Source organism: Narcine bancroftii, unplaced genomic scaffold (genome assembly GCF_036971445.1).
Source record: "Narcine bancroftii isolate sNarBan1 unplaced genomic scaffold, sNarBan1.hap1 Scaffold_601, whole genome shotgun sequence".
In the NCBI taxonomy this organism is placed as follows: Eukaryota; Metazoa; Chordata; class Chondrichthyes; order Torpediniformes; family Narcinidae; genus Narcine; species Narcine bancroftii.
In genome coordinates this window covers 25,512-40,127 of record NW_027212131.1, presented here as the reverse complement: position 1 = coordinate 40,127, position 14,616 = coordinate 25,512, and the positions used below count along the sequence as shown (strand labels likewise).

Genomic DNA, 14,616 nt, shown 5'->3' with positions numbered 1-14,616 from the left:
AAATTCCTCGGTGTCAGCATCTCCAAGGATCTGTCCTGGAGCCTCCATGTCAATACAATCACAAAGAAGGCCTGCCAGCAGCTGTACTTTGTGAAGTGTTTGAGGAAATTAGGTATGTCACGAAGACTCTGAAAATTTTCTACAGGTGTACCATGGAGAGCATTCTGGATGGTTGCATCTCTGCCTGGTATGGAGGTACCAACACTTAGGACAAGAAAAATCTCCAGAGAGTTCTTAACTCGGCCAGAGACTTCACAGGCACCAGACTTCACTCCATTGAGGATGTCTACATGAAGCGGCGTCTCAAAAAAGCAGCTTCTATACTCAAGGATCCATGCCCTCTTTAATCAGCTACCATCAGGAGAGAAGTCCTGGAGACTGAAGACGAGCACTCATTGCACAAGGAAAGCTTCTTTCCTGCTGCCATCAGATTCCTGAATGAACAACGAACCACAGACTTTGACCTTTTTCTTGCTTTATTTTTTTTAATTGTTGCAAGGTGGTTTATAGAAATGTTTTGCGCTGTGACGCTGCTGCAAGGCAATGAATTTTGTGACATGTTCATGACAATAAATTCTGATTCTTAAATGCAAGTCTTCTCCTGTGTGACATATTTTCCTAGGGAAAAAATTCTGTCCACCCCTCAGTGCCTCTCGTGATTTTCACAGGATCACAAGATATAGAAGCAGTAGTAGACCAATCGGCCTGTTGGGTCTACTCTGCCATTTATTTACGAGCCGATCCTTATCACTCAGCCCCACTCCCCAGCCTTCTTCCCAAAACCCTTGATGCCCTGACTAAATTTTATACACCTTTATCAGCTGTCCCCCCAGACTCTTAAGCTCCAAGGAATAAAAATCCAGGTTTGCCCATCTAAACATGGGGCAATATTCCGTGGTCATCTATCCAGAGGAAACCCAGGCCATTCCAGGAAGAACATGCAAACTGTAGCCAGGCACTTCTGGAGTCGGGAACAAATGCAGGTGTTGGAACAGATGCACCATTGCGCCACCCTGATCTCTGATTTCTCTCCACTGGCCTGCTCTGGACAGGAGTGCCATGGGCCAGGAGAGGTACTTCCCTAGGTTTTAATTAATCTTCATAATTCTTATTCCCAGGCTGCAAGAAGACTCATTTTATTGTCCGGGACACCAGCCATGTCACGACCCGCGGAGCTGTACAGCCAAATCGCTGCCATCCGGCCCACACTTTTCCCCAACTTTCACAACTTTGGAATGCGCTATTGTGCAGCTAAGCAGGTGAGGAAGAGGTTGGATCACAAGATGTTGGAGCAGAAATATGCTAATGGGCCCATCAAGTCTTCTTCGATATTTATTAATTATGTGAACTTAAGAAATAGGATCAGGAGTAAGCCATTTGGCCTGTCAAGCCTGCTTTGCCATTCAGTAATGTGGCTCATCTGGCTGTGCACAACCTGCTTGTTCTCCATAAGCCTTAATTCAACAAATTATTCAAAAATCTAGGTGTCTTAAATACATTTACTGAGGGAGCCTCTACTACTTTGTTGGGCAGAGAATTCCACAGATTCTCTAATCTAGGAGAAGCAGTTTCTCCACATCTGAGATAATGGGATGATAAAGGAAATACAAGCAGAAGGAAGCCTAGTGTGATAGCAAACAACTGAGGACATGAGTTCAGGGTGAGAGGAGGAAAGATTAGGGGTATGTGTTTTACACAGGGAGTAGTGGGTGCCTGGAACTCATTGCCAGGGGTGGTGGAGGCTGGTACAATAGGGACATTTAAAAGACTCTTAGACAGGCACATAGATGTAAGAAAATAGAAGGTTATAGGTGTGAGATAGGGAAGCTTAGATTGTTGAGTAGGTTTATATAGGTTGGCACAGCATCGTGGGCCGAAAGGCCTGTACTGTGCTGTACAAGATTATTTTAAGTCCTGATAGGGGATGTTGCTCATGGCTGGGTTGTCTGGAATTGGGGGGGGGGGGACCCTGTCTCAAAATAAGCAAAGGTGCTAAGAAATTATTCAAGGCAAGAGAAAGGATTTAAGCTATAAATGGAATCAAAGGATGTGGGGTTAGTTCTGAGGAGTGGTGTAGAAGCAAAAGATCAGCCTCATCTTGCTGAATGGCAAAGCAGCTATCTTGAGCTAAACCAGCAGTTCTTAACTTTTTTCTTTCCACTCATATCCCACTTGAAGTAATCCCTAGGTCATAGGTGTTCTGTGATTAGTAAGGGATTGCTTCAGGTGGGATGTGAGTGGAAAGAAAAAGTTTGAAAACCACTGTTTGAATTGTCCCCAATTGGCTCGATTTGTGCACGGTTTCAGAACTCCAAAGGAAATGGGACAATGACAATTTTTCTCAAGCAAAATATTGCAGTAACAATTGGGTGTCGAGCAGTGATTCTCAACCTTCCCTTCCCATCCCTTATTAATCACAGAGCACTGATGGCTTAGGGATTACTTAAAGTGGGATGTGAGTGGGAAGAGGAAGGTTGAGAGCCACTGAGCTACATGTTTAGCAGACATCAAGCAGAGAACTGGCCCTTGTGTTTTGGTCACGAGGCCTTGGGCTGAAGGTCTATTTCAATGCTGTGTGACTGACGATAAATTTCATACAGCTTGCTGTCTTGTTCACACCTCCGCTGTATTTCTGTCTGGTTGCTCTGCCTACGTCCAGATTAAAGAATCCATGATTAATGTATTACCTTTAATGTCTCCAGACTTTTTGTGTTTACTACCATTGTTGCATGCTTCTGTAATTAAATGATTTATGAAATATCCTACATCTATACTCTCAAGAGACCTTCATACAGTTCACATACTTTTTCTTCCCTTTGCTACTCATAACTCTTCCTGCACTGATTCTATCGCTTAATTTTGATGGAGCATCTGTCCTGTCTGCTGCCTCTATCCTGGTGCACAAGAAATACATTTAGTGTCAACCATTTCTGCAGTTTAAATGTATTTGATTAGGCAGCTTCTATTGTTTGCTTGGGCCGAGAAGTAGAGATTATAATCCTTGATTGAGATCAACTTCCCATCATGAGAGACATCCCTCCCCTCCCACCCTCCTGTCACTCAGCACCCCTCCCCGCACAACCTCCTTTCACATCCCTCCCCACCCAACCACCCGTCACTCAGCACCCCTCCCCGCCCACTCTCTTATCACTCAGCACCCCTCCCCCTCATCCTTCAGCATTTGTTGCTCATTCTTTTATACCTTTGATTGATAGTTACCTTGGGGATGGGACTATTCAGGATCATCTAATCTACCGGAACTACGACTCATTTTGCTGGAGTCATTGATGGTGAGACGACTGAAGTCGGACGTTCTGTCGCAGTTGCCTGCCAAGCGGCGGAAGGTAGTGTTGGTGGAGCCTCAGGGCATGAGTGCAAAAGCCAAGACAGCATTGAAGGCAGCTGCAGAGGAAATGGCCAGAGGCCATAAAACGGTGGGTGTTTTATGGTTTGATAGTATTACACAGCTCCTGACAGAAACAGAAAGGATCAGGATTCTTACCATGCCGTAGTCAATCACAACTAGCTCCCGATATATGATATATTCAAGAAGCTAACCATCATTCTGTGCATGGTGTTGTCCTGTTGACCATAGGAAAGAATGACTGGTGGTCATCTTGCACTGTTGTTCATTGATCCTGAAACACCCAACCTTCAGCCCAGTGTCGTCAGGAAATGCTCTGTGTTGGATCTCCTTGAGCTTCCCAACTGGGATCTGTTTTTCCTCAAAGGGGAATTTGGAAAGTATAATAAGATCTCCCCATCTGCTTTATCCTGCTGCTTCAGCCAATGAACATTAGGCTTAAATTCTGTTTTGCTGAGGGTTAGAGGGCATGGGGTTCTGGGTCTGAAGGAGATCTTCAATGGAGGAATTAGCTCAGCTTCCAGTGCAATGTCAGTGGATAGAAGGAGAAAATATTTTTCATATTTTTGGTGTTTATTCCAAAATTCTACTCTTCCTTGCAGAAACGCAAGCAAAAGGAGGCACTGATAGTTTTCTACAATCGCACAGGAGAAGCTAAAGTTCGATCTATTGTGTGAGAAACAAGTATCCATTTATTAACCTCTTTCCTTGTTTTGCAACCTAACTTCATATTGTTAGCTCTTTTTCACTGCCCATAATGTTGGTGTGTGACTCAGAGACCTTGCAGGTGGTGATATCCTTTGACACCTACTGAAAGGTGCTGTGGAAAAAAAGATGTTTGTTGCAGTGAAACTTGTAGATCATACACACACTGCAGGGTATGGTGCCGATGGAAGAACTGAATGTGCCTAACCTTGAACTGGCTGGGCAGTGAACCAGAGTGTCAGAAATACAAATTCTCACACATGAGTCTCTTTAAAATTGATGACACGACAAGCTTTATTTACAAGTCTGCAGAGTTGGACTCAACTGGCTTCTCGCCAAGTCAAGCCCCGATACATACAGTGCATTGATTTTTATACCTTTTTTGTTTGTCCTTCCCCTTCTTTTTAACACTGTTTTAATTGGTTAGTTTTTGTAAAATCATCCTAAGTACACTTGCATTTGTACACTACGAACTCTACACACACTAAATTCTGTTTCTCACTCTTTTTATCAATCTTTGGCTCCTACATGTCTCTCTCTGACCATGAAAATCTCTGTTTGTTATAACATTGTCTAGCTGAACTTTTATGGTAAGCTCCCTGTCTATTCTGGCTTCCCCTTTTATGATTAATCATCACATTTTAACTTAGCCCTTTTTAACCTAAATTCTCTATCTATAACAAGAGTGTGAGGTCAGATCAATGGGATCCACAGTAAGACTGAGGAAAACCAGGCATCATTCATTGCAGGATGTTGGCGTGGTTGAAGTGTGTGTATTTTATTGCAAGAAATATTAAGAATAAGGGTGGTAAATGTCAAGCATGGATCAATACATGAGATTTTGATGGTGTGACCATTACAGAGACTTGAATGATGCAAGGACAGGATTGACTGTTGCAAGTTCTGGGGTACAGATGCTTCAAGAGTGATGGGGGGGTGGGATTGATGATCAAGGATAGTATAACAGTTGCAGAAAGAGGATGAGGTGGAGGGATTGCCTGCTGGGTCATTGTGAGTAGAAGGGAGCAAAATCACTGTATTAGGTGTAGTCTATAGGCCCCCAAAATCACCCTTGAGACAGAGGAGCAGATTTTGTAAAGGTGCAAAACAAACAGGGTTGCAATTATGAGAGACTTCAATTTCCCCAATGCTGACTGGAATCTCCAAAGTGCAAAAGGCTCTGGAGGGGCAGAATTTGTCATGTGTGTCCAAGGTTACTGGCACAGTATGTGGACTTCTAGTGGAGAAGCCTTTCTGGATCTAGTACTAAGTGGTGAACCTGGTCATGTGACGTCTTGTTGGGTGATCATTTCAGACATAGTGACCACACCTCCTGGCCTTTATCTTAGCTATGGACAAGAATAGGAGTGGACAAAATGAGAAACTGTTTAAATAGGGAAGGGATGCGATAAGGCAAGAACTTGAGAGAGTAAATTGGGAAGGGAATTCTAGATGTGATTTAGGAAAACTTTGGATAGATTTACATCAATCACCACATTGTGGACTGAAGGCCCTGTACTGTACTGTAATGTTCAATGCTCTCTGTTCAAATAAACAAGTTGCTTTTGCCAGGATTGTCAAGAATTTTAAGAAATAGAGCAGAGTAGGTCTCCGGTTTCCTTGATCCTGCCCTACTAATCAATAAAATTATGACTGCATCTGTGCTGCAACTCCATATGAAACCCCGTTGCTTTATTTCAAGTGCTTGACAAGATATTTCTTAAATATGAGTCTCTGCTCCTTACCCCTCCAGCAGGTTGGTGGGTTAATTAGCTGTTGTATCGGTGAATGATAGAATCGAAGATTGATGGGACTGTGGAACAAATAGAACGCTGGAAGAATTAGTGGGGGTGGGATAGAATGGAATCGATGGGCTAGAAAATTGAGGTCATTGCACATTCTTCATGAAAATAAAATGGACTGATGAAATATTCAACAGGATCTAGGTAGTGATTTTTTAAACTGTCCCCTAAACTCACATTCCACCTTAAACAATCCCTATTGCATCGGTGCTCTGTGATTAGTAAGGGATTGCTTAAGGTGGGGTATGAGTGGGAAGGTAAGGTTCAGAATCACTGCTCTAGATCTAATTGTTACTGAAATATTTGGCTTGAGAAAAATTGTCATTGGCCCATTTCCTTTTCTTTCTTTCTTTCTTTCTTTTTCAATCTTTTTATTATTATTATAATTTATAAACACATACAGTTCAAAGAGATATAAAAAAAATACATAGTAAGTAATGAATTAATACAGAGATATTAAACAATAATATTCTTTTCTTTGGCTTGGCTTCGCGGACGAAGATTTATGGAGGGGGTAAAAAGTCCACGTCAGCTGCAGGCTCGTTTGTGGCTGACCAGTCCGATGCGGGACAGGCAGACACGATTGCAGCGGTTGCAAGGGAAAATTGGTTGGTTGGGGTTGGGTGTTGGGTTTTTCCTCCTTTGCCTTTTGTCAGTGAGGTAGGCTCTGCGGTCTTCTTCAAAGGAGGCTGCTGCCCGCCAAACTGTGAGGCGCCAAGATGCACGGTTTGAGGCGTTATCAGCCCACTGGCGGTGGTCAATGTGGCAGGCACCAAGAGATTTCTTTAGGCAGTCCTTGTACCTTTTCTTTGGTGCACCTCTGTCACGGTGGCCAGTGGAGAGCTCGCCATATAATACGATCTTGGGAAGGCGATGGTCCTCCATTCTGGAGACGTGACCCATCCAGCGCAGCTGGATCTTCAGCAGCGTGGACTCGATGCTGTCGACCTCTGCCATCTCGAGTACCTCGACGTTAGGGGTGTGAGCGCTCCAATGGATGTTGAGGATGGAGCGGAGACAACGCTGGTGGAAGCGTTCTAGGAGCCGTAGGTGGTGCCGGTAGAGGACCCATGATTCGGAGCCGAACAGGAGTGTGGGTATGACAACGGCTCTGTATTCGCTTATCTTTGTGAGGTTTTTCAGTTGGTTGTTTTTCCAGACTCTTTTGTGTAGTCTTCCAAAGGCGCTATTTGCCTTGGCGAGTCTGTTGTCTATCTCATTGTCGATCCTTGCATCTGATGAAATGGTGCAGCCGAGATAGGTAAACTGGTTGACCGTTTTGAGTTTTGTGTGCCCGATGGAGATGTGGGGGGGCTGGTAGTCATGGTGGGGAGCTGGCTGATGGAGGACCTCAGTTTTCTTCAGGCTGACTTCCAGGCCAAACATTTTGGCAGTTTCCGCAAAGCAGGACGTCAAGCGCTGAAGAGCTGGCTCTGAATGGGCAACTAAAGCGGCATCATCTGCAAAGAGTAGTTCACGGACAAGTTTCTCTTGTGTCTTGGTGTGAGCTTGCAGGCGCCTCAGATTGAAGAGACTGCCATCCGTGCGGTACCGGATGTAAACAGCGTCTTCATTGTTGGGGTCTTTCATGGCTTGGTTCAGCATCATGCTGAAGAAGATTGAAAAGAGGGTTGGTGCGAGAACACAGCCTTGCTTCACGCCATTGTTAATGGAATAGAAATATATCATAAAAAAAAATTTTTGATCAGTTTAGGGTGTGAACTATCTCTAAAAAAAAAGATATAATTAATAACAATATATGAAAAAAGAGAAAAAAAAACCCCAAAAAAGAAGAAAAAACAAATCTGAATTTAAAAAAAACTTTAAAAAAAACCTACAGATATAGCTAAACCACGCCGATCACTCCGATCTCATCTTACAGCCCAATTATCATACATAATCATAGAAAGAAAACAGAGCCAGATCAACTCACCACAAATGAAAATATTGAATAAATGGTCGCCAGGTTAACTCAAACTTAGAAGGGGATTCATAGACAGAGTTTCTAATTTTCTCTAAATTTAAACATAGTATAGTTTGGGTAAACCATTGGAAAACAGTGGGAGGATTTACCTCTTTCCAATTCAATAGTATAGATCTTCTAGCCATTAGTGTAAGAAAAGCAATTATACGATCTGCAGGAAGAGATAAATAAGTCAAATCTATCATAGGTAATCCAAAAATTGCAGTAATGGGATGTGGTTGTAAATCAATATTCAAAACAGTAGATATAATGGAAAAAATTTCCTTCCAATAATTCTGTAAAGAGGGACAGGACCAAAACATATGTGTAAGGGAAGCTATTTCCAATTGACATTTATCACATATAGGATCGATATGAGAATAAAAGCGATGGAGTTTATCTTTAGACATATGAGCTCTATGAACAACTTTAAACTGTATTAGTGAATGTTTTGCACATAGAGAAGAAGAGTTTACCAGTCGCAGAATTTTATTCCAATTTTCATTAGAAATATGAAGGTTGAGTTCTCTTTCCCAATCATTTTTAAACTTTTCAAAAGTCCCAGAATTTATTTTTGTAATTATATTATATAATTTAGATATCACACCTTTTGGAGGGAATTTTGAATATAGTATATCCTCTAAAACAGTCGTAGTCTCCCGATTGGGAAAAGAGGGTAAAGTTGAAACTAAGAAACTCCTAATCTGCAAATATCGAAAGAAATGAGATCGAGGTAAATCATATTTCATGGATAATTGTTCAAATGACATGAAAGAGTTATCCAAGAATAAATCCGAAAAGCATGTTATACCTTTAACTTTCCAGAGTAAATAAGCTTGATCAATTAGAGAGGGATAAAAAAGGAAATTTAGTACAATAGGAGTTTCCAAGATAAAATGACTTAGGCCAAAAAATCTCCGGAATTGAAACCATATACGTAGTGTATGTTTAGCCATTGGATTATCAATTTGTTTATATAATTTAGTAAGAGTAAAAGGGAGAGCAGCTCCCAAAATAGAGCTAATTGAAAAATTTTGTATCGGTTTAATTTCTAAATTTACCCAATGGGGATTTAGAGATAATTCTGAATAATTCAACCAATACCTTAAGTAACTAATATTAATTGCCCAGTAATAAATTCTAAAGTTGGGTAATGCCAACCCTCCCTCTAGTTTAGATTTCTGTAAATATTTTTTCCCCAATCTAGGATTCTTGTTTTGCCAGATATACAAGGACAATTTAGAATCGACCTTATCAAAAAAAGATTTAGGAACAAAAATAGGTATAGCTTGGAATATATATAAAAATTTATGTAAGATCATCATCTTAATAGCATTAATTCGCCCTATCATGGATAGGGATAATGGTGACCAATTGGTAAGTAAACTGCCGATCAGGTCCAATAGAGGGAAAAAATTAGTCCTAAACAAATCTTTATGTTTTATGCTTTATATAAAATGGTCTCTAGCTATTTTAAAAGGTAAACTATCATAAATAGGGACCCATCCATTAAAAGGGAATAATTCACTTTTATTTAAATTCAGTTTATATCCCGAAAAATTACTAAATTGGGCTAATAAAGATAAAACTGCAGGAATAGAATTTTCAGGATTGGAAATATATAACAATAAATCATCTGCATATAGTGATACTTTATGAATATCCCTGCAACGAATAATACCAGTAATATTGGGTGCTTCTCTGATAGCAATTGCCAAAGGTTCTAAAGCTAAGTTAAATAATAAAGGGCTAAGGGGGCACCCTTGCCTGGTGCCCCGAAATAATCGAAAATATGGCGATCTTTGGGTATTAGTAAAAACCGAGGCAACTGGGGAATTATAAAGAAGTTTAATCCAAGATATAAATATCGGACTAAAATTAAATTTTTCAAGAACTGTAAATAAATAAGGCCATTCTACTCTATCGAAGGCCTTCTCAGCATCGAGTGAAATAACACATTCAGAAGACTTATGTGAAGGAGTGTAAATAATATTCATCAATCTTCTAATATTAAAGGAGGAATAACGATTTTTAATGAATCCAGTCTGGTCTTCAGAGATAATATATGGTAATATCTTCTCTAGCCTTGTCGCTAGAATTTTAGAGAAGATCTTAGAATCAACATTCAACAAAGAAATAGGTCTATAAGAAGAACATTCGGTCGGGTCTTTATTTTTTTTCAAGATTAGAGAAATCGTAGCTCTGTAAAATGATTGTGGTAGTTTACCCAATGTGATAGATTCATCAAACATCTTAATCAGCCAGGGAGAGAGAGTAGAAGAAAAAGCTTTATAAAATTCCACAGAATATCCATCGGGACCTGGTGCTTTCCCCGAGTTCAGTGAGAAAATAGTATTATTGATGTAATGGGTTTACTTAATTCTAAGTTATCTTGAGGTAATACTTTTGGGAGTTTCAAATGTTCTAAAAAATTAAACATATTACTAAGGTCTTGAGGGGATTCTGTACTATATAAGGATGTATAAAAATTTTGGAAAGATTGATTTATCTCTTCCTGGTTAACAGTCAGTTCTCCATTCTGTTTGCGAATCTCCACAATTTGGCGTCTAGCTGAAATATTCTTCAGATGATTAGCCAACAGTTTACCCGATTTCTCACTATGCACATAAAAATCAGATTTAGATCTAATTAGCTGGTTTTCAATCGAAGAGTATTGTGCACAGTTTTATTCAGCCAGCTATCAAAGGATAGCAGCAATCATCAAGGATTCACACCACCCAGCACACGCTGTGTGCTCACTGCCGCCATCAGGACAGAGGTATTGGTGACACAAGACTTGCACCACCAAGTTCAGGAATGTCTGCTCCCCCTCCACCATCAGCCTCCTCAACGACAAACTCAATCAGGGACTCATTTAAGGACTCTGACTTGTGCACGTTATTGATTGTCTGTATTGCACAGTCAGTTGGTTTACATTTGTTTACATGTACGCGCTGTGTACAGTTTATTTTTTGCACTACCAGTAGGTGGTAATTCTGTCGCGCCTGCAGGAAAAAGGAATCTCAGCATCGTATGTGATGTCACCTATATACTCTGACAATAAATCTGAAATCTAAAATATTGTTAAGCTGGAAAGGTTACAGAAAGACACATGAGAATGTCAACAGGGTTGGTAGGTGAATTACAAAGAGAGGCTGAAATAGGCTGGGACTTTATTTCTTGGAGAATAGGAGGCAAAAAGGGGACATAAAACCATAGAACATTACAGCACAGGAACCAGGCTCTTCAGCCCTTCTAATGTGTGCCAAACTATTATTCTGCCTTGACCCACTAACCTTCACCCAGTCCACATTCCTCTTCCATCCAATTACCTGTTCACATTTTTCTTCCATGTTAAAATTGAGCCCACATTCACCATTTCAACTGGCAGCCTGTTTCACACTCTTACCACTCTCTGTGTGAAGGAGTTCCCCCTAAATTTCTCCCCTTTCACCCTTTGTATCTCACCTTCCCTCAGAGGAAAAAGCCAACTTGTATTTCCTCTATCTTTACACATCATAATTTTAAATACCTCGATCAAATCTCCTCTCATTCTTCTACACTCCAGGGAATAAAGTCCTAACCTCCCTGTAACTCAGTTCCTGAAGTCTGGGCAACATTCCAGTAAATCTTCTCTGCACTCTTTCAATCTTATTGATAGCTTTCCTGTAGTTAGAAGATCAAAACTGCACACAATTTGGCCTCACCAAAGTCTTGAATAACTTTAACATATTATCGCAACTACTGTACAGATCGACTTGCGATATTTCAAATTTATGTTAGTCACAATCTGGTCATTTTGGTTTCAAGTTACGATGTTTCCCTGCGCTTGCGATACGCAGTGCAATGACAAAATGATGCCACTCTCTTGCAATGCTTCACAATTGCAGCATAACATGAGAGTAGTACCCAGAATATACTAGCAATCACGAGTGCACTGTACGGTACTGTACAGCAAACCAGCCATCCTGTCAAATTTGCTTTGCATCGCGTCGTCACAGTCGCATCAAATTCATGTCATATCAAATTGTGTTATAATACAGGTTTTCAGCATTAAATAAATTTTAAATTAAACAGTAGTGTGTATTGCAGTAATTTTTTTCAGTTTAAATTGGTTGTAATAAAGGTTTTCAATGTTTAAATTAAATTTAAATATAAAAAAATGGTAGAGTGCAGTGTTGTTTCAACTTACGGTGCGATTCCTGAAATTGAACCCCATCTTAAGACAGGGTCTATCTGGACTCAATACTTAGATTTATGAAGGCCAATGTGCCAAAAGATCTCATAATGACCCCATTTACCTGTGATATCACTTTGAGAGAATTATGTATCTGTATTCCCAGATCCCTCTGTTCTACCGCACTCCTCAGGGCCCGACCATTTACCGTGTACGTCCTTTCTTGGTTTGTCCTTCCAAAATGCATCACCTCACACTTGTCTGCATTAAATTCCATCAGCTATTTTTCAGCCCATTTTCCCAGTTGGTCCAGTTCCCTCTGCAACCTTTGAAAACCTTCCTCACTGTCCACAACGTCTCCAATCTTAGTGTCATCTGCAAACTTGCCGATCCAATTTACCACATTATTATCTCGATCGTTAATATAGATGATAAATAGCAATGGTTCCAGCACCGATCCCTGAGGCACCACTAGTCACAGGCCTCCATTCAAAGAGGCAATCATCCACCTCTACTCTGGCTTCTCCCATCTAGCCAATGTATATGGAGCGTCTGAACCTTCCTGACTGGTAATTTCCCATGTGGGACCTTGTCAAAGGCCTTACTAAGGTCCACGTAGACAACATTCACAGATTTCATCAACCTCCTCGAATAACTATCAACTTGGTTAAACATGACCTACACACACAAATCACTAATCACTCCCTGGCTATCCAACTACTTCTATATCCAAACTCTTAGAACACCTTCATGTGGTAAAGTTGTTTACCATGGTAAGGAAAGTCAAGGACAAGAGGGTACAACTTCAGGATTGAAGGGCACCCATTTAAAACAGAGATGTGGACAAATTTCTTTCGTCAGAAAGTGGTGAACCTCTGGAATTTGCTATGATGGGCAGCTGTGGAGGCCAGGTTGATGGGTGTATTTAAGGAAGAGATTGATAGATGTCTGAAAAGTTGGGTATCAAAGAGTATGGAGAAAGACAGGGGAGTGGGGCTGAGTGGGAGAGTGGATCAGCTCATGATGGAATGACAGTGGACTCGATGGGCCAAATGGCCTACTTCCCTCATATCTTATAGGAGTTTATAAAATTATGAGAGGCATTGGTAGAGTGCACAGTCAAATCTATTTCCCAAGGTAACAGATGGCATGGTCAGCGGAGCGGTTAGTGCAATGCCTTTACAGTGCCAGCGATCGGGACCAGGGTTCAAATCCCACACTGTCTGTAAGGAGTTTGTACGCTCTCCCTGTATCTGTATGGATTTTCCCCGGGGGCTCCTACCATTCAAAACATACCGAGGGTTGTAGGTCATTTGGGTGTAATTGGATAGCCCAGACTTGTGGACTGAAAGGGCCTGTTAACGTTTTGCATGTTTAAATTTAAAATTAAAAATTTAATTTGAAAAATGTCATATTATAGTTATGGGAGATTTTAATATTCTACATATAGATTGGGAAACACATTCTGTGAAAGGACTGGACTGTATTATTTAAGAAAAGGTTGGACAGGTCTATGGATGAGAAGAAGATGGAGGGTGATGGGCATTGTGCAGGGAGGTGGGACTAGAAAGGGGTGTTTGGTTCGGTGCGGACTAGAAGGGCCTAATGGCCTGTTTCTGTGCTGTAATTGTTATGTTATGTTTTTAAGGTGTGGGGGAGGGGTGGAGTATGGGACCAGATTTTTTTTTACATGGATAGTGGTGGGTGCTCGGGATGGGCTGCCAGGGGTGGTGGTGGAATCATGCACAATAGTAGCATTTAAAAGGCTTCTCGATAGACAGAATCAGAATTTATTGTCATGAACAAGTTACAAAATTTAGTTTGTATCAAAGTGCAAACTGACCTATAAAGCACCTTGCGCAATAATTACAAATAGTGCATGAAAAGTCAAAGTGAGGCAGTGATTGTGGTTCATCGATTATTCAGGAATCTGATGGCGGAGGGGAAGAAGCCGTCCTTGTGCCACTGAGTGCTTGACTTTAGGCTCCTGTACCTTTTCCCTGATGGTACCAGAATGAACAAGGCTTGGCCTGGGGTGGTGGGGCCTTTGAGGATAGATGCTGCTTTTTTAAGACACCGCCTCATGTCGATGTCCTCAATGGAGTGAAATCTGGTGCTTGTGATGTTGCAGGCCGAGTTGAGAGTTGACACCTCCATACAAGGCAGTGATGCAACCAGCCAGAATGCTCTCCACGGTCCACCTGTAGAAGTTTACTAGAGTCTTCGGTGACATAACAAATTTCCTCAAACTCCTCACATGAATAAGCAGGGAATAGAGGAACAGGGATCATCTGCAGGCAGCTGCGTTTTAGTTGATCTTGGCATCATGTTTGATGCAGTCACATTGGCTGAAGGACCTGCTCCCATTGAGTTGCAGAGGAAGCTGGATGCCCTGATGTATAATTTCCTGACGGGCTCCTAAGGTAATAAGGAGTTAGGAAACCTCACATTGTTATTTTTTTGTTTCGAAGGGAGTTGAATATAAAAGTCGGGAGTTTATATTTAATTAATGAGCATTGATGAGCTCCCGCCTGGAGGACTGTACCGTACTTAACGAACAATGTGAGTATGTTGAAAGGAATTCAGAGACAATACCCAGGGTTAG

General features: G+C 41.1%; 1 protein-coding gene across 3 annotated transcripts in view; it reads left to right on the top strand.

Annotated features, from left to right (window-relative positions):
• The first annotated feature begins 1,121 nt into the window (after positions 1 to 1,121).
• LOC138751018 (SWI/SNF-related matrix-associated actin-dependent regulator of chromatin subfamily A-like protein 1) overlaps positions 1,122 to 14,616 on the top strand; it is a 28,089-nt gene continuing 14,594 nt past the window's right edge. For all 3 annotated transcript variants that reach the window (XR_011349667.1, XM_069913117.1, XM_069913118.1), the window contains exons 1-3: positions 1,122 to 1,259; positions 3,216 to 3,434; positions 3,967 to 4,037. Coding sequence is in view for 2 of the 3 variants with exons in the window: in XM_069913117.1 (XP_069769218.1) it covers positions 1,158 to 1,259; positions 3,216 to 3,434; positions 3,967 to 4,037 (392 nt within the window). In the remaining variant the exon portion in view is untranslated. The remainder of the gene's footprint in view (positions 1,260 to 3,215; positions 3,435 to 3,966; positions 4,038 to 14,616) is intronic.